This window comes from Psammomys obesus, unplaced genomic scaffold, assembly GCF_907164565.1.
Source record: "Psammomys obesus unplaced genomic scaffold, mPsaObe1.curated_primary_1811, whole genome shotgun sequence".
In the NCBI taxonomy this organism is placed as follows: Eukaryota; Metazoa; Chordata; class Mammalia; order Rodentia; family Muridae; genus Psammomys; species Psammomys obesus.
In genome coordinates, this window is record NW_026585895.1 from 48,318,351 (window position 1) to 48,337,677 (window position 19,327).

The following is a 19,327-nucleotide window of genomic DNA, read 5'->3' on the forward strand; positions in this document are numbered from 1 at the left end:
ATATATATATATATATATATATATATATATATATATATATATATAAAGGACGTGAGGACCAGGACCTGGAGAACCCTGGCCCTTGTATACTTTCCCCAGAATGTCCACCCTACACATAGCTTCTGTTATTACTGGCCCCCAAGTCAACATGGTAATGAGACGAAAAAGAAACACCAAACACAGTGTAACAAAAACATCAACATTTAATATCCAAACATTTGACACTAGGCTGATTTCCCCGTATGACATCATTTTCTACTATAAGCCGAGACAGAGATATAAACAGCCCATGGAATGGGGAGCAGTGGTAACATTGTTAGAAAAGAGGGGAGTAGAACAACAGCAAACCATCCTCCCCAGTCACCTCCCCACAGAGGAAGACTAGTTTTCTCCATCCTGCCAGACCATGCAGTATGTGGTCAGTTGTGGGGTAACCAGAAAAGAATCCTAAAAATATTGTAGATCTTTATATCTCCCTAGTAGAAACATTAAACCGTCTTTCAAGAAGGTTCCAAACTGACATTGCATAGACCAATTCATTTCCAAAAATATCTCTAATATATTCTACCTCTGTATATAGAATCTGAAGTCCAGGTGCTCTGGGCACCCGTGGGAATCACTGAGCTCAAGAGGAAAGGCTCTTAACCTCTGGCTCCTGCCAGTGTTCATTTGGTTACGGCCATGTTTTCTGCCCAGTCCTTGGAACAGGAGAATGTGGCAGGCTCTTGTCTACTTCTGGAGTGACCATCTAGGTCAGACCCTGGCTTGGGTTGGGCAGGGATTCTTAGTTTGAAGGAGTCTTCCTGACAGTACCAACTGCTTTGTGTTTGGAGACCTGGAATTTTGAACCAGACCAAAATAATGCTCAGACTGGGCAAGTCACAGACAAGAACAGTGCTCTCTCCATCTTATGGGGGTCATCTCACCCAGAAACAGAGCAGTCAGCGTCCCTTAAAGTGCCAGGTACCTGCCTGCTGAGCAGGAAGGGACTCTCCGAGCTGACAGAACCTTCTCTAGCCATGTTCTGTCCTGCCTTGGCAGCATCTTCTAACATTCATTTTTAAAAAAGTCATCAGGTGATTAAAATAATGGCAACAAAATCCCTAGAAATGCTCTGGTCCCAACCTCAGCAAGTTCCAAGACCACAGCTCCAACTTTTGCCAGCTGAGAAAGACAAAAACTGGGCAAGGAACCTCCCGACCTGGGGAGTCCAGCCATCCTTACCCACAGAACCAGTGTCCCATACACCCCTGTCTCCAGCTCTGCTGGGGTACAGGTGGAATGGGGAACAGAGGCACCTATCCCCACCCTTGCTAGGGGTGGAGGGGATACAGAACTGTGAACTCAGGAGGAAAAGGAAAACACCTAAAGGGCAAAGGAAACACCAGCCTGCTGGGTTGATACAAAAATGAGTGAAACTTAAAGGGTGGAGTTTATCCATGGTGGAACTGGCAGCCAGTGCCCTCTTTCAAGCAAACTACAGGACAGACGGAAAGTGCTGGGGGTCAGGGAGGTACCAAGAAGGTGGGCAGTGAGGAGAAGGCCTGGACAGGGCACAAGGCTAGTCTCCCCAGGGAAAGCATGCCCCTTGCCCAGAGGAGGGCTGAGGCTTGTCTGGCAGTCCATCCAGTTACAGCCCACCTGGCTGACTGCCTTTCTAGCTTGGAACCCAGCCCAGATCTGTTGACATGAGAGCAGAGGAAAAGGCCTTTGCTTACCCAGCACAGCTGGACCTCACCCTTCCTTTCCTGCAGGAAGGCCAGCTGCTCAGGACCCAGCCCTGAGCAGATGGCACCATGATGCTCAGACCTTTCTAGGCTCTGGTCAGGTCTGAGCTGAGGATAAATTAGAGGGAAAGGACAGTGCCACGTTCCAGCCGGGCTACTGTATCCTAGGTCTAGTTGCACAGCAGACAGCACCCAGGAGTCCTGGAGAAGAGCAAGGGCCAGTGGCTGTGCTGAGGACAAGCATGTGCAAAATGCAGGCTGCAGAGCAGCAGGAGATCATTTGATGACAAAGGTGGGGTCTCAATCCGGAATGCAGGGTCTGAGGTCTTGGCTCCCAGGAGAAAGCTGCCAGCAGGTTTATCTCCTCAGGATAAAGAGACAGGACGGTAAAGCACTAAGCAGAGGGTCATAGGTGGCAATACTCTGGAGATGGTCCAGCTTCTGAAGGGCAAGGGCAATGGAGCAAGGGCCCTGTCAGCCTGGCTGAAGCTGTTGCTCCTAAAGTGGGTCATGGGAAGGTGGGGTAAGCCACAAGCACCCCAACATGAAGGAGCTACGTGTCTTTCGCTGGGCCCAGATCCTATCCAGTTAGGACAGTCCCTGCTAATTCCATCTTGCTCCATTTTCTAGTGGTTCTGAGGACAATATTCATAGTGGCACCCAGGACCAGTGGTTCCAGAGTGGATGGGAGGACAATGGAATGATGCTTTGGGGGCTGGTGTGACTAGAGTAGCAGGAGGCACAGATGCAATGCAGAGCAGATCCAAAGGGCAGGTTCCTGCTCCTCCAGGAATGCCACTGGCCTAGGTGCCAGAGATGGAGGACCCTTCTTCAGCTGGACACCTGGTCCCTCAGTGGCTTTCAATCACGACTGGCTCATAGACTCCAGAGGAGACTCTGTAGGGTAGAGAAAAGTGACCTTTAATGCCCCAGTTACTGAGCATCCCCCTGGGCCAGGCCCTTGTGGGTACTTCACATGCAAGCACTCTGACAGTCTCTTATAGATTGGCTGAAACTGAGGCCCCAGAAATGTTTAGTCATTTGTTCAGGGTGAAAGAAACAGCAGAGTCGGTGGGGTCCACAGCTATGCCTGATCCCCTCTGGACATCAGCTGTGTACACAGCTGGGTGTACTATTCCTATCCTCATGGTATCCCTGGGAAGGACAGACTGTGCCCTGTGTCATCTGACAAATTAAAAAACAGGTAAGATTCATTAAGACGTAAGACTAAGTTTTTGTTGTTGTTGTTTTGTTTTTGTTTTTCATTGGAGACAGGGTTTCTCTGTGTAGCCTTGGCTGTCCTGGACTTGCTTTGTAGACAAGACTGGCCTCGAACTCACAAGAGATCCACCTGCCTCTGCCTCCCCCAGTGCTGGGATCACAGGCATGTGCTATTACCCCTAGCTGACTCTAAGATTTATTAAGACTGTAAGATTATTAAGAAGGCATCTACTCTTCACTGTTTTGATCTTACAAAAACCAGATTAGTTTCCCTCTTCCAATCTCTAATTCTCAGCATATCACTTTGCAAGTGGTGTAAGGAAAGTCTTTATCACACAGGGCAGCCCAGAATGACTGCTGGCTGTAATTTCTAGCCTCGCCAACAGGGGTCAGCAGAGCGGCACAAGATACCCCCACCCCCACCCCGCCCCCAATCCAAAAGTTTTTTGGGCTCTGGATCCAGAGGTTCAAAGAACATGTTCTTAGCTCCCAGGAACACAAGGAAGAGCCCCAGGACACCTCTCTATGCTGGACATTACTCTCACTGGCTCAAAGACCCGGCGAACCAGAAATACTGCCACTTACTCTGTACAAAGGCCTGTGGGAAGGCACTCTGAAGACAGTTAGCAAAGGGCTCTGATGATGGGTAGGCCCAAGGTCACTTGAGACAAGAAGAATGTTCAAAGACAGGTCAGGGGACCTGGTAGGCAACACCCACCTGTTGGCCAGCTGAATGCCACTCAGTGTGGTGGAGCCATCACGGCTCACAAATAACCGAAGGTTACTGTCTGTGGGGACACAAAGGAGGACACAGGTTGAGAGAAACAAGGCTAGCCTCTGGAGGCTATTGTCACCATAGCTGGCTGGGAGTGGGCAGCTCACCCTCAGTGTTGCTGCCATCAGTGAAGTCCTGGCTCTGCATGATCTTCTCCACAATGTCATCTGCATCAATGCGAGTATCATCCACCCAGGTTGGGTGGCTCTCCACGGAGTCCTTCTTTCGCCTTGGGGAAAAGGAACAGAACTGTGACAGGACAGTGGCAGCTGTAGCAACAACAACCCCAGCAGCACCTAGAGCACTGCAGCATTCTATGCACACTGCGTGCTGCACTTCATTTAGCCCTCCACTCACCTTCTGGGGCAGGCAGACAACAGACCATGACTAAGAGGTTAAGCGGCCTGCCTGAAGCCAAACGTTTATGCAGTGGATCTAAGGCTCAAACAAGGACTGTTGGGTCAATAGACTAATACACAAATCAGAAATAGCAGTACTGTCTAAGCAAGGGCACGTGCCTAGCCCATGGCTGTGCTTTTTTCAACCAACAGTTGGTTAATTCCTAACTGTTAAACATTGCACTGGGGCGAGTCTATTCTGTGTAACCCTGGGTGGTCAGATGCAAAGAAGTACAGGGAGCACTGGAAGGGTTCTGTTTACCAGGGAGTTCCAAACAAGGGGACTTACCGAAATGAGCGGTCTGACAGATGCAAGGGCCGTGGAGGTCGTGGTGGCTTCTCAGGCGGCCGAGGTGGCTTCTCAAGGGGCCGGTGCTCCCTCTCAATGCCCTCAGGACCCTCTACAGTCATGCTGAGGCCACCAGAGGCGCTGCTGCTAGTGGATGTGTTTCTGCGGTGGGTCAAGTCAGACAGGCTGGAGGAGCGAGAGTGCTCTGTGCTATAGCCTGAGGGGTGGACAATATTGGCAAGGTGATTACAGGGGCCCAAGGCTGTGGGAGGTCCCAAGTTTAAGGCCTAACTACTTACCAGACAGCTTGGACTGCTGGCTGGCATAGCTGGAGTTTCGGGAGTGGCCAGAGTGGAACACCTCCTCAGGACTGGACAGGTTCTGGTCTGGCTCCTCTGGCAGTCCTGGGGAAAGCACTGATACACTAAGGGCTACCTCACCCGCAACCCCCCTTCCAGCAAGCCTTCCGAGGAGCACTGAGACGCATTCCAAGACTGAAGGCCAGGGCTAGAGGAGCAGCCATCTGCCTCCAACCCAGGTCACTCACTCCACAAACAGCTGTTGGAACCTTGAGTACAGTATCTGTCACAGGCCTCTGAGGACAAAAGCATAGCCACTTATCTACAACCACAGTAAGTGGTGTGAAGCAGGGATAACATACATGCCTGGTCAGTCTGTGGATCAGGAAAGGCTTTTCCTAGGAGATGCCCTAATGCTGAGACCTTTAGAACATCAAGGAGGGAAGACAGAGAGACAGCAGGCACAGGGCCCTTCCAGACACAGGGAATAGCATACTAAGGACCTTGAAACTGGAATAAACTTGGGTTCATGGATAGATCTGGGAAAGGAAGAGGCAGGATGGAAGACAGAAACAGGCAAGGACCCAACACAGGCCAATAGCTAGTGTTCCAGGTCATTTCAAAGGATACTTTCCTGGCACACCCCAGTTATAAACACAAGGGAACTAGGTGGAACTAGGCAGGGCCCTGTGGACATACACATCCCAGCCTTGCCAACAAACACACGAGGGAAGGTCTGGACTCTTCATCTCCTCCACTCCAGAAATGAGAATGTATACCTAAGCTACAGGCTAGACTCAGTTCTGCCCGTATTCCCACCGAAGCCAAGCAGGGTTTTGTCTGTTTTTGTGAGATAGAGTCTCACTAGGCAAGTGACCCAGAACTCATAAAGACCAAGATGCCTCTAACTCAGAGATCCACCTGCCTCTGACTTCTGAAATTAAAGATGTATACCACCATGCCCCAGAGTTTTTTGAGATAGGGTCCTATATAGTCCAGGCGAGCTTTGAATTCACTATGTAGACAGGACTTCTGATCCTCTTGCTCTACCTCCAACACTGAGATAATATGCTTTTACCACATCAACTCAGGTAGACTTCAAGTTCTCAACACGCCCTGTACACACAGCAGGGAACCAGTTGCTAAGGCCCACAGGCCCTCAAATCTCACTCTGCCTCTTTTAGTGTACACAAGGGCAGCATCTGTGCTGAGGCGACCTTGCCTAGACCCTCAAGAGGAGGGTGTCACCATGCCTGCACCTTCCTCTTAATAAACATCGTCCTGGGACAGGATGCACAGGGGAGAACCTGACGTCACAGGCAGGGAAGAGATAGGCAAATGCAGATGGTACCTGAGCCTAGGATGGTAGGCCGGGCCTTGGGGGGTCGGGACCCAGTCAGGGAACTGGTGCTACTGCTGCCACCACTGTTGGTTCCACCACCTTTACATGTCAGCTGCAGAGAGGAGTCCTGGCCTGGGATGGAGATGGACTTGGCAGTAGATGGTGGCCTGAGAGGACAGAGGGTATGTGTGACTAGAGTGCCCCAATCTCAGGATCAGATGGAGACAGGGGTACCCCAGAGTCTGGAGGGAGGAAAAATCTATCTCATGGTTCCATCCCCACCTATAGCCAGGATGACACTCACGTCTTGAAACAGGGGTCTCCAGAGAGCAGGAACATGCCAATGGTGACCTATGGGCAGAGGAGAGAAATCAGCACCAGCTGCTAATACCCAGCTCAGGCCAGCCTCTGGGCTTTGATCTCAACTTTGTCCCTTCCCACTGGTGGCTCTGGTATAGTCACCTGTCCACAGTGAGCCTTGTAAGCTGTGTGGAGGACAGAGTAGGTAGCCCAGTGGAAGAAGTGACAAAATAGCCAGGAGTGGTGGCACACACCTTTAATCCCAGCACTCAGAAGGCAGAGGCAGGTAGATCTCTGTGAGTTCAAGGCCAGCCTGGACTACACAGGAAAGGCCTGTTTTGAAAAAAGGATGGAAGAAAGGGAGGGAGGGAGGGAGGAAGGAGGGAGGGAGGGAAAGAAAAAGAAAAAAAAAGGAGGGAGGGGAAGAAAGGAAGAAAAAGAAAAAAGAAAGGAAAAGAGAGAAGGAAGGAAGGAGGGAGGGAGGGAGGGAGGGAGGGAGGGAGGAGTGTTAAGGCTCATTTGGCTGGCATTATAAACCACCTGGGCTGTGAGCTCAGGGGCCACATTTACTCACACTTGCTTTGCCCAGGTGTGTGAGAACAGAACCTCAAGTTGGGGAACAGGGTCGAGCCCTGTAGGGAGAAAGGGATACCTAGAGGGCCCACCATGGCAAGCAGAGGCTAGCTGAAGTTTTTTGTTTTTTTTTTTTTTTTTTTTTTTTTTGAGACAAGGTTTCTCTGTGGAGCCCTGGCTGTCCTGGAACTCTCTGTAGACAAGGCTAGCCTCAAATTCAGATCTGCCTTCCTCTGCCTCCCAAGTGATGAGATTAAAGGTGTGCATCACCACCGCCTGAAAAATAAAGTAAAATATGCAGCCATTATGCAACATAGCACCCACCTCAATGACTCTGCCAATGGTCCCAACACAGTAAAGTCTGATTTCCCAAAGTATGGGCTGAGATGGAGTGACAGGCAAGAAATAACAAGATGGGAAAGGAGTGCTCAGATCCCAGACCACCAATGACCTCAGTGTGATGGCTAACCTCAGGGCGCAGGCTTTTTTATGGATCATTCCATTGACCATGATAACAGCCTATAAAGTAGGTGATAGGCCCAGGTGCAGGTTGAGGGGACCAAGACTAAGAAGATACTGTCTTCCCAAAAGCTCAGCAGACAAGACATAGTGGAACTGGCCTTGAACCCCAGGCCACCTGGTCCCAGGCCTCTTCCACTGTCCTGAGTACACAGGCCTTCTGGGGAAGACTTTGCACCAACCAGTCTGGACCTTCTCATTCTTCTTTCTACAGGGTCTTAGAGGTCCTGACTGCCCTAGAGCGCATGTAGATTCACCTACCTTTAACTCCTAAAATTAAAGGCATGTGTCAACTTTTTTTTTTTTTAAAGACAGATAGGATCAGCCAGGCACATACCTTTGGTCCCAGCACACAGGGAGGCAGAGGCAGGCATACCTCTGTGAGTTCAAGGCCAGCCTGGTCTACAAAGTTGAGGACAGCCAAGGCTACACAGAGAAACCCTGTCTTGGAAAAACCAACAACAAACCAACCAAAGACAGATAGGGTCTTGCTGGCTCAATTTTGGGACTACAGAGTATCACCACATCTACAAACCTAAACATATTTGATGTTTCTCAGGTCCTGTCAACTAACTCATGCCCAACTCTGTGCCGGGCAAAAAGACACAACTGGTGACTCCTAGATCAGTTCACACATAGTATTAGGCAAACCTGTTTTCTTGGCCAACCTGTAAAAGGATGTGGACAGAGACCAAGAGGTGTGCTGGTGCAAACACCTGGATATTTCTGTTCCTAAGAAGACAAATCATCAGCTGCCCGAGGAAAAGAAGCTACCTGGGCTACTAGAAACAAAAACCTGTGCAGCCAGCAGGGCAGGATTGCCTTGGAGCCCTCAGAATACCATCCCTACATGGTGCACATGGGTAGAACATCACTTCTGTTCCCTGATACCTCACCAGGAGCCAGGAAGTTTCAGATCAGGACAGGCAACAATTAGGAGCTGGGCTGTGCAGCTAAATGACTAGGGGGATTAACTACCAATTCTGCTGATGACCTAGGGCAAATGATGAAACTTCTGTTGTCATCACTTCCTGTATTCAAACTTGGAGCTAATAACAAATACCACACGCAAAGGTTGTGCTTGCTGTTACAGTCACAAGACAGAAAAAGACAGGCACATGCATAGGTGGCCTACTTCCTCCCAGCATCTCTGAGAACTTGTATTTTCTGATAAGGAGCTATACTGTATCTTCCCCTTGTAAAGCAGAAGAGGCAGCAGAGCCCTAGTACCTTGAGGATGGAGTTGTCCTGGCGGGTGTTCTTGGTGTCATATCCCTCCAACAGGCAGCATCGGACGGTGGAGCCTGAGCCTGCAAACTCAGCCAGGTTCAAGTCAGTGAAGCCCAGCTGGGAAGGGAAAAGAAAATGTCAGAGGCTGCAGTGAGAGCGGGTACTTGGCAAAAGATGCACCGGAAGGGTTAACTTAGTGGGATGAGGAGGGAAGGGGAGGGGAGGGAGGCAAGTCCACCCCACAGCCCCAGTTGACTGCTCCATAACCAGGACTCAAGGACAGGATCCTGGGTCAGCAGCACCAATGTGGCAAATCAAGGAGCTCACATCCCTGAGTAGCACAAAGCACCCTTTGTATGGAGTCCCAGGGTGCACTAAGGCCAGTGTGCCTGAGATGAAAGGACATTGTTGTCTGTGACACAGACACATTGTTCCCAGGGAAACAAGGACATGCTGTCGGGAACTGACAGAAGAGCAGGCAGAGGAGAAGGGAAGGCCCGTGGGAACTTGGTGGCAGGGTGAGGTGATGAGATACTACAGAGTGGGCAGGATCCCCATGAAGTCCCCAGTGGAGGGAAGAGTAAAGGGTGTAGCATAAGGATATGAACCCAGGCACTGGGACAGCTCCTCTTGGGATGTGTGCAGGTGAGACAGAGAGATACAGAAAAAAGGGCAAAGTAGCAGCACGAGGGCAAGGGAAGAATGGAATCCATGTCTGCCTGAACAGAGGAGACAGTCTGAAGTGAGGGGGTGCCAAGCTTGGGGCCACCTGGGTAGCAAACCAATTAGATGTTTTATATATGTATATTTACATATATTTATCCCAGTTACATACAAGTCTCTACTGCAGCATTTAGAGGCACAGGCTTTAGGAACAAAACACTGGGTTTAGACATGAACCCTTGTAATGACTCAGAGGGACCCCATTTTAGAGTCCAGCCCTTTTGTAGGTATTGGTTTCCTTATCTGCATAACACGATGAAGCCCAAGATGAGGTTCTGCTATGGAACAGCAAGGAAAGGTCTGGCAGCACGTGATGTGGGCTGGAGGCTCCTTGGCTATAAACTGGCAGTTCTTACTCATGAGTAAACAGGAGACACTCGCACACTGACAGTTGTACCTCTCCCTACCCCCACCCCCATTGTTGGGCTAGGGCAGGCATGCAGAGCTGTGGGCTTCTGGAGCCCTGGCAGTTGGGATGCGTAAGCCCAGGTTACCCTTATCTCAGGTATCTGGGTGAGAGGTAGGGTGAAGGTACAGTCCCCCCTGTGCTGGGCTAGCCAAGAGTCTCCCAGAGATTAGATGGAGGCCAAAACAGGCTCATTCAAACCTAGGCCATCATCACCCACTCTTTCCCATAAAAAAGGGTTTTACTCCTAGGGCTGAAGCCAGGGGTGGAGGAGGTGGTGCAAGACAGGCACTAATGTAAACCTGAGATGATACTGCTCTACAACAGCAGTGAATGGCTGAATCTGAGTCCAGCCACACGGTGGGACACTGCTGCCACTAGAAAGAATATGGAAAGCTCAGGTGACCTGAAAGATACCCATGATACACTGGGTAAGTAAAAAGCTCAAGCGGCAGATCTGTACCTCAATTTGAACAACTGCTATTTATAAGCACACGTGCACAGAGCACTCACTTTCCATCTAAGTCATTTGCATATTTTTTTTTCCTTAGAAAATCAGGGGCAGTGGCAGAGTATTTGTCTAGTATTCGTGAAACCCTGGGTTTAATCTCCAGCAACACACGCACACAACACACACTCAAAGTACAGAAGCTGGTAATCCTAGCACTTGGGAGACAGAGGCTGGGTGATCTCTGTTAAGCTCTTAACCAATCCCTAGCCTGACTAGTGAAGTCCTAGAAAAAAAAAAGAAGGGAATTGGTGCGAATGAACTAAGGCCTTTAAATGGCCCTCTTACCTTGGAATAAGCCTTCCCACCTTTCAGCTCCTGTAGAGAGAGGAAGACATGTCAGGCATGACTAGGGAACCCTGACCTCTCAGAGATCTCCCCAAAGTACCATGAGGAGAGAACATAAAGGGGGCAGAATGATAACTCACACTTCTCCTTGGAGTGGACATGGTAGGAAAGGGACCTAAAACTGCTGGTCAGTCAGTCCCATTCCCACCCTCAGCTCTGAGCTCACAGTGCCTAGGCTCAGTAACATGAACCCACCTCACCTTTCGCACAGACACTCGAAAGATGCAGGGGTCCAGCAGGCCTGTGGCTGGGTTGGCACTCATCTTACACACAAAGGTGAACCTCTTCCGCCACCTTACACAGTTCTCCTGCACCTCCTCCCTGCAGAGACAGGATAAATGAACATGGGACAGGTGAACATGAGGTTAATGTGGAGCACCAACCCTGACTCCAGTCCTACCACAGACAGAGCAAAGGCCTCGCTGCCAGTGTTTTCATGATTATAAACACACAGCATGAAACGAAAAATCAAAAAGCAGCCATTGGGTGAGGAAAAGGTTACGGCAGCTAGCCTTTAGGGGGCCCACTGATATGCTACTCCCCCACCTTGACCTTGGGTGTTCCTATGCTCCCATTATCAGCCCCTGCCAGGTTCCTGTTGGCCATCTTATGTGACTCTCACTTCAGCCTTCCCAGGATGGACTCACTGTAGAGATAAGAGACCAAGGCTAAGTCAGTTCTCCAGACCTCCCACCAGGCTGCTGCGCCCACAGCTGGGTTCAGCCAGACTCCTCTACAACAGCTAATGCTACATGCTGCTTCCCAGGTGCCAGGCACCATTCAAAGAATTGCAAAGCCAGTGGTTAACACAGCCTGCTCGGAGTGCTGGAGAAAGCCTGTCAGCCTCCTCTGTCTACAAAGAAACAAGGTGGGATTCCAGCCTTCTAGCCTCAGAATGTGATCATATGAGGTGGCTGTTACATGACAGGAACTCTGGGAGCAGCTCACCTAAACCTCATCCAGCTGCTGTGGAAGGCTCAGCAAGATGTGGGGTGAGAGCACTGCACGGCCTAGAGAGCTGTGCTGTGGCACCACTAGAGTCCCTACCCAAACCCCCTGCAGAACTGGTGCTCAGGAAGGGGCAGGCACAAGAAGGTGGCAGTGTGTACCAGTACCTCCATTCAGTGCACCCCACCTAACTGGACAGATAATCAGACAGACAGCTGACCTTCCCACACCCTGAGGGAAGATAAACAGGTTTTTTTTGCCAGATTTAGACTTGGGGTGAAGGTCAGACAGGGCTTCAGTCAGGCACTGCCTGCTTTTCATGGCAGCCTGGGTGGTTGTGAATCTATGCCACTCTCTTTTATAGTTGGTGACCCTGGGGCTCCAACAAGATTTTGAGGGCAGGACTCAAAAAGCAGGCTGCAATCCAGGCTGTCTAGCTTTAGAATGAGAGCCCTAGACTGTCACACTGACTCAGCAGCACAAAAAAGCAGGAAAACCTAGCAACTGAAGCCCTGTGGCCTGTGAGGCCAGCAGTTCCACATTACCATAACCTAGACATTCTACTTGCGAAGTCCACAGCCAACAAAACCAGCTCTACATCCACACCAAAAGCAGCACTGTTCACGGTAGTTAGAAAGCAAAAGCAAACCAAACACCTATTGATGGTAAGGGTAAATGCTTGTGGTCGGCTCATGAGCTGCCGTTTTCTTTGGTAATAAAAGGAATGAGGCATTACACAGTGCTACTAACCTTGAACACATTACTGCTAAGTCAAGCCAGGCACACGGAAGAGCCTAGTGTGGATTTTATTTGTAAGAAATACCCAGAATAGGCAAATCCAGCAAGATAGAAAGCAGCCTGGTGATCGCCAGGGGACAGGAATTGGGGAAATGAAGACTGACAGCTAATGTGTGGGGTTTCTTGGTGCAGTAATGAAACTGGTCTGCAGATGACCACAGTGATGAGAGCACAACCTTGTGAATATGAAAAAACACTGGCTTGTGGGGAAAAAAACAAAACAAAAAAACGCTTGCTGATTATGTGTAAGGCCCTGGGTTCCATACTTAGCACAAAAAAAAAAACAAAAACAAAAACAAAAAACAAACAAACACTGAACCACATGCCTCAAAATAGATGGGTTATGTATGTGAATTTTGTCAGTAGAACAGGAAACAAAATGCACAGCACATCTGATAAATACAGACAAGGAAAGCAGGGCAAGGAAGGTGAGAGCTGGGCAGAGATAAGGCAGAGCTGCTATCTGAGGTAAGTGTCTAGAAATGGGCCTTATTAACACTGGTACCTCAGGTGAACAGCAAAGGCCCCCACATGAGAATGTGCTTGGTAAACAGAAACATCAAGGAAGATGGCCAGTGGGGTGAGGAATGGACATTAGTGAAGCCAGGAAGTCAGAATCTGCTCCTGGCTGCCCTGCCTCCATGGATGCGGCTTAGATGGAAGCAGAGAACAGACACATAGGCAGAGAGTAGAAAGGTAGAGAAGAGTCATTCTTAAGCAACTGAGGCCTGAGCCTAATAGGGGACAGGCCTGGGAACAAGTCTGTGTAGACCCTCAGCTCCCCTCCCCCATGTGTGCACATCTAAGAGTAGGAGCAGCTGCTTGAGATTTGCAGAAGCAGGAAGGTTAGGGCACTTGAAACACCCAGAGGAATTAGGATTAGAGTCTGGGAACAAAGGCTGATAGCAAACTGCCTGCCCCTCCTTTGAGACTGCCACAGAATATCAGCTAGGAAGCCTGGGGCACAATTGTGGTTCCTGTCAACCCTGCCAGGCCAGGCAGAGCAAAATCATGTGAAGCCTTTCCCAGGCTCAGGTGACAGGCATGCTCCCTCCTACAGGAAGCTGAGCAGGGCAGGGTTTATGGGATCAGCCCTGGGCCACCTTCTGTTTCCAAAGGTTCTGTACCATCAGTACATGTCACTACCTCTGGGAAAAAGTAGCAGCAGGCAGCCTTGGCAGGGCCGACCCTGGGGGTCACAGTAAGGGAGTAAGAAACACTACAGTAGCGGTCACTGCTTGAGTACCTGCCTTACCCCCACTCCACAATTCAACATAGAGGTGGCTGTTTCCCTGTCTACTTTTCACATGAAGAAAATGAAGTGTAGAATGTTGCAAAGCTCACCCAAGTTCTAGAGCTGCACTCTCAACTCCAGGCCAAGGCCTGGGCCACAGATCTGCAGGACAATAGAGGCTAGAGGCACTCTACCAGAAATAGGCCACTATGGAAGAACAGAGGTTCCAGACAGGCAGAGGTGAGATGAACAAGAACTCAGGCCCAGAGGCAGGACTGAGGATGTCAAAAGGGCAGCCATGACCACTGGGACAGGAGCTGTTCTGGCTGGGTTTAGGAATTAAGCTGGATTCACTTCAAATGTATAAACTGAAGTACCCACAGTGTGCTAGGCACTTGTAAAAATTCTGGATGGAGAAATGAGAAGTAAGAATACAAAAGCAGGCAGAAATTCCTGCTTTTGAGAGGCAGCTACTCTGGCAGTGGGTAAGAGATACAGAAAAACTAGGTAATGCATGTCCCAGGTGTTAAAGGGGAATGGGAAGAGGTGAGCAGTGACCAGTCAAGAGAAACAGAGACGTGAGGGAAGGTAGCTAAGGAAGGTCTTAAGAAAATAGCACCAAGCCAAAAAACACTGAAGAGGTGAGAGTGAGCCACACACACACTTTCAGATGAAGACCACTATCACCTTTTAGGGTAGGAGTAGCAACAACAAAGACCCTGAGGTAGGAATGTGGCCAATGTGTATACTGAGGAACAAAGGGGGCAAAGTGGTACAAAGAGAGGGAATCTTGGCCCCAAATTACCCAGGGTGAGGGTGCGAAAGTAGAGTGAGCAGCCAAGGCCTTTATAGTTAGGCAAACATAAGAACAGCTCCATTGTGAGAGAGTGTAAGAAAGTGGTAGAAAGAAGGGAAGGGAAGGAAAGGTGGGCGAAATGGCACACACCTTTAGTCCTCACACTCAGTAGGCAAAAGACAGTTCATTATCTCTACAGAGCTAGTTCCAGGAAGCCAGGGCTATAGAAGAACCCTGGGGATGGAGAAAGACAAGGGGACTGAGTAGGGCTCGGTGGTGCACGCCTTTAATCCCAGCGCTCTTGAGACAGAGGCAGGTAGATCTCTGAGTCTCTGAGTTAAGGCCAGCCAGGACTACATAATCAGATCCTGTCCTTTTTTTTTTTTTTTTTTTTGTTTAAGGGAGTGGGGGGCCAGCGGTGGTGCATGCCTTGAATCCCATCACTCAGGATGCAGGGGTAGGCAGATCTCTGTGAGTTCAAGGCCAGCCTGGTCTATAGAGTTCCAGAACAGCCAGGGCTACAAAAGAGAAACTGGGTCTCAGAAAACAAACAAACAAACAAACAAACAAAAAAAAAAAACCACCACAAAAAAGAAAAAAGAGCTAGGGAAGGAGGGTAGTCTTGCTCATTGGCAGGACAGCAGGAAAAGCCAGATACAGAAGGGCTTCTATAATACATTATCTTCATTAGTTTTAAAATGCAGTGCAATGAAGAGATGCTCACAATTTCATTTGGCAAATGAGGGCCACCACTACGCACTTTAGTGTATGGAAACTACAGATGAGGACAGGAGGGAGGAGATACTGTGTCCTTTTTTTTTCCCTCCTAGAGATGGAGTCAGGACCTTATGAGTAAGAGGCAAACATTCTACTACAACACTCAGCCTCTTCCCTTTTCTTTTCTCTTATTGTTGGTGGTACTAAGGACTGAACCTAAGGCTTTGCACATGTTAAGCAAGTGCTCCACCACTGAGTTAAACCCCCAGCTCCTTATTTCTACATTGAGCTGCTAATATCGGCTGTAAATTTTCACAATGCCTGCCAGGGTAAAGGAAACTAACTCCTCTAGAAGTCTTGGGAGTAAACAATAAGGTCAGAGGCAGAAAAGCCATTCTGGCTGGGTGTGGTGGTAGAGGCAGGTGGATCTCGGTGAGTTTGAGGCCAGCCTGGTCTACAAGGTGAGTTCCAGGATGGCAAGGGCTGTTACACTGAGAAAGTCTTGGGCGGGGAGAGGAGGAAGGGAGGAAGGGAGGGAGGGAGGGAGGGAGGGAGGGAGGGAGGTAGGAGGAAAGGTAGGAAGGAAGGAAGAAAAGGAGGCCCTCTGGGGAACAGCAGAAGCCCCTCTGATATTGGGAGACCCTGGAGTATCAAGAATGCTGAGAGCTGAGCACTACTGTAATACCACCTGCAACCTCAATGGGCTTGGAGGTGCTAAAAAGGCAGAGACTGGGCCTGCTAGGGTATCGTAGGGCCATGCACAGCAGTGTCCAATATATATTCCATTCATCAGGAGCATAGTGGGCCACCAACCATGGAAATCAAAAAGTGAAAAGACAAATTATACTTAAGATGTAAACAGCGGGGCTGGAGAGATGGCTGAGAGGTTGAGAACACTGGCTGTTCTTCCAAAGGTCCTGAGTTCAATTCCCAGCAACCACATGGTGGCTCATAACCATCTATGATAAGATCTGGTGTGCAGGCAGACTGTTGTATAAATAATAACTAACCCTTTTTAAAAATGTAAACAGTGCACATCCCACTCCCTGCCCTGATAACATGACTTGGGATACACCCAGACAACGGCAAATGTAAAATCACAAACCTTTAGCATTCTCAGCCCCAGATAACTAAAACGGCAAAAACCAAGGCTCAAAGAGATCATCCTAGTCCCAAGACAACCAGGGCCCTGGACACCTGAACTGCCAGCTCCCTGGACACCTGGCCTAGTCATACTAACATGAAAGGACAATGGCCAGAAGGAAGGGATGACCAGTCAAGCCTGACAACATTTCAGGTGAGGGGTTGTTGGGGCTACTTTGTTTTTGTCTAAGAGTAGTTCTCCTAATTTAAAGGAAAGGGTAATTAAATTAGGGTGGTTACAAGCAAAGGGATTTGAGCCACAAGTATCTGATTCAAGGCCAGGGTCCACCCTTACCCACCTGAGGCACTGCCAAGTGGGGATATGCTGAGTGATGTGGGCAACCAGCTGTAAGGCTGGCAGTCAGCTCTCCCAGCTTGGGGTTTCAGGGTGCGCATCCCTGCGCCCTGCTGCCACTGCCAAGGACAGGTAATTAAAGACACAGGTTTTGCTTTTAGCTTTAAGATATACAATTAGACGTGCAAATTTCAGTGAGACAGGGTGAGCCCTTTACCCACTGTGGCCTCTGTGGCCAGCATGCAGTTATTTTTGAATTGTCCTAAAATAGAGTAAGCGCCCCACAAAACAGTGGTCTCGGATGTTCCAGACTTTCTGCATCTCTTTCTTCTTGAGGACTCTCCCAGTCTGTTTCCTTGCCTGCCTCTGCCTAACCCAGGCAGCCACACAAACTGGTTTAGCAAGACTGTTGCACCTATACCCATCTGTCAAGCAAACCTCTGTGAGGTATCCATGGAGACTGGCTGCAGGCATGGAGTGAACCTCCTTAACTGTCTTGGTGCAGAGTGGGAAACATGTTACACAAGAGTCAATTGGCAGCTGCCAGTATCTTTGAAGACGGGCTAAAGACCACTCGACAGAGTAGAACAGACATCTGGGGACAGTGTTCAGAGCCAGGGTTTCAAAGCTGGGGTCAGCTGGGTAAAGATGGAAGAAAAGGAAGTCTCCAGCAATAGGAACAGTGGAAGGAAAGCCTGAAAGGGAGGAGGCATGCCCACTGCATAGGGCTGTTGCAGTCACTCCTTCCTCACTGTTCACCTCAAGTAAAAAGTAAACAAGTCCACTGACCTGGTGTCTACACTGCCACATCTTCCTAGCATCTGCCTTGCTGTTTGTTGGGACCAAGAAATGTGACTGGCCACCATCAGGGTCCCATGCTGATGGGGACCACATTTCTGTCTGCTACCATGGCCTCTCTCTAAAAGCCCTGGGCAGGGCTGGCAGAGTGGGGTCTCTATGTGCCCCCTGGCCCCTCTAGTTCAGCAAAGCATCCCCCGGGCCTTGAGCTTGTTCTCTAGAATTCATGGGTTCAAGCACAGAGCGGAAAGAACTCTCCCTCAATCCTGAGGTCTGTGTGAATATCATCCTGTTCTTAATGATGAAGAAACTGAGGTCCAGGAGAGTGGAACAAAGTCACAGAACACCAGGTCTCCCTGTAGCAGCTTGCCATGAGGCTTCCCAGTTCACAGTCAGTTTCCCCTTAAAGGAGGAAGGTAAACAGACACTAGGGAGGAAGGATTACTCTACTGCCTCTCTGGTTCACAACAAGTAAGACTATTGAAGAGGCCCCAGAAGTTGGCGAGGGTGGCAGGTCAGACTCAAGTGAGCCACTTCCAACGGTTTCTCTGACAGAAATGCAATGTCCCATTAGGAGTCACCCGAGTCTGGCTTCATGATTCCCAGGAATGTGTTCACAGCAACAATTACTACCTAGAAGCACCACTGCTTACAAGGTGCAACAAAGTCCTGGAGCCTAGGCCTTAGGTCTCTACCAGAGGTGACAAGGGACTGGCTGCCATGAGAGCTCCCTCCTAGCCATAGGCTGCTGGGAACCAAAAGGCCAAGGGGAATGCCCCAGAAATAGTGCTAAGGTGAAAACAAGACTGGTAGTTGCTACAGGAGCAGAAACAAGGAAAAGTGAGCCCCAGGGAATAATATGGCAGCTCAGTCCCTACGACAGAGCTCCAAGGTGACCTTAGGGCTACCTAAAACACTTCACTTTACTAGATATAAGTGCCCACCAGGGACCAGCTAAAAGACTAACCTGGAAAAGGTGCTTGGTGCACAAGCCTAGCAACCTGAGTTCTATCCCCAACACACATGATGCACGCACACACGCATGCACACAATAATGTAAACGCCTAACTGGCATGCTCAGTATGGGACAGAAAGTTAGGTGCCCAAATCTTCTGAGCAAGTAGAGTGTGAGGCCCATCAGGACAGGCATTTTTAGACAAGTAAGCATACACATGCCCATTAGCCTGCCACCAATGAAGATTGCCAGCAGCCATGGGCTCTGCAGGCTGGGGATTTTCTTTGTGAGAACTTGTCCTGTACACTGCGGCACATTTAGCTGCAGCCTGCTAATAGAGTAGAACAACTCCAGATGTGACAAGCTGTCCTGGGACTTTACCAAATCAGCTCCAGTTGAGATGCACTACTAAGGCCTTGGAAGCCACGCTTTATCCAGCTCCCAGGTAACTCTGGTACAGAGAGGTAAACATGGACAGGTATAGGACCCTAGGGACCTCCCAGCCCTTCCTAAGACCTTCCTGGGACTTAGGAAACTTGGTCCTATGATTCGGCCCACAAGCACCACAGGAAGTTCCATTACTTGGCATCCACTCCTGCTGTTCCTCCCTAGCTCTGCCTAGCAAAAACCTGAACCCCAAGCTTTGCTTGGTTCCTTGAGGAATAAGCGGTCCTAGTGATGCAATCTAGACTCCAGGCTGATGAAAGGCAGTCCCAGCCTGAGTGAGAGTCTAATAAGGAAACAATTTAAATCCACAACATCTGCCAGTGCTTTCTCAAAGAGAACGGCACAGCTGCCTGGGGAGGGGCCCACCCCAGGGACCAGCCAAGGCATCCGTCCAGGGGCTGCAGGCCAGAAGGGCCAACGTGGCAACCCAACAGTGTCTGGCTCCTGCCAGGAGTTCAGGGCCACGTGCACAGGAGGCAGTTCCCTACAGTTCTGGCACGCCAGTCCCTCCTCCTCCTGTGGTGAGGCAGCAAGAAGT

General features: G+C 49.7%; 1 protein-coding gene across 1 annotated transcript in view; it reads right to left on the reverse strand.

Annotated features, from left to right (window-relative positions):
• Positions 1-185: 185 nt before the first annotated feature.
• The window catches only part of Eeig1 (estrogen-induced osteoclastogenesis regulator 1), a 32,698-nt gene continuing 13,556 nt past the window's right edge, over positions 186-19,327 (reverse strand). The window contains exons 2-11 of the mRNA XM_055600269.1: positions 10,859-10,979; positions 10,599-10,628; positions 8,674-8,790; positions 6,356-6,402; positions 6,061-6,218; positions 4,710-4,814; positions 4,411-4,627; positions 3,831-3,952; positions 3,667-3,736; positions 186-2,624 (exon numbers count right to left, since the gene is read on the reverse strand). Coding sequence (XP_055456244.1) covers positions 2,579-2,624; positions 3,667-3,736; positions 3,831-3,952; positions 4,411-4,627; positions 4,710-4,814; positions 6,061-6,218; positions 6,356-6,402; positions 8,674-8,790; positions 10,599-10,628; positions 10,859-10,979 — 1,033 coding nt within the window. The 3' untranslated portion in view covers positions 186-2,578. The remainder of the gene's footprint in view (positions 2,625-3,666; positions 3,737-3,830; positions 3,953-4,410; positions 4,628-4,709; positions 4,815-6,060; positions 6,219-6,355; positions 6,403-8,673; positions 8,791-10,598; positions 10,629-10,858; positions 10,980-19,327) is intronic.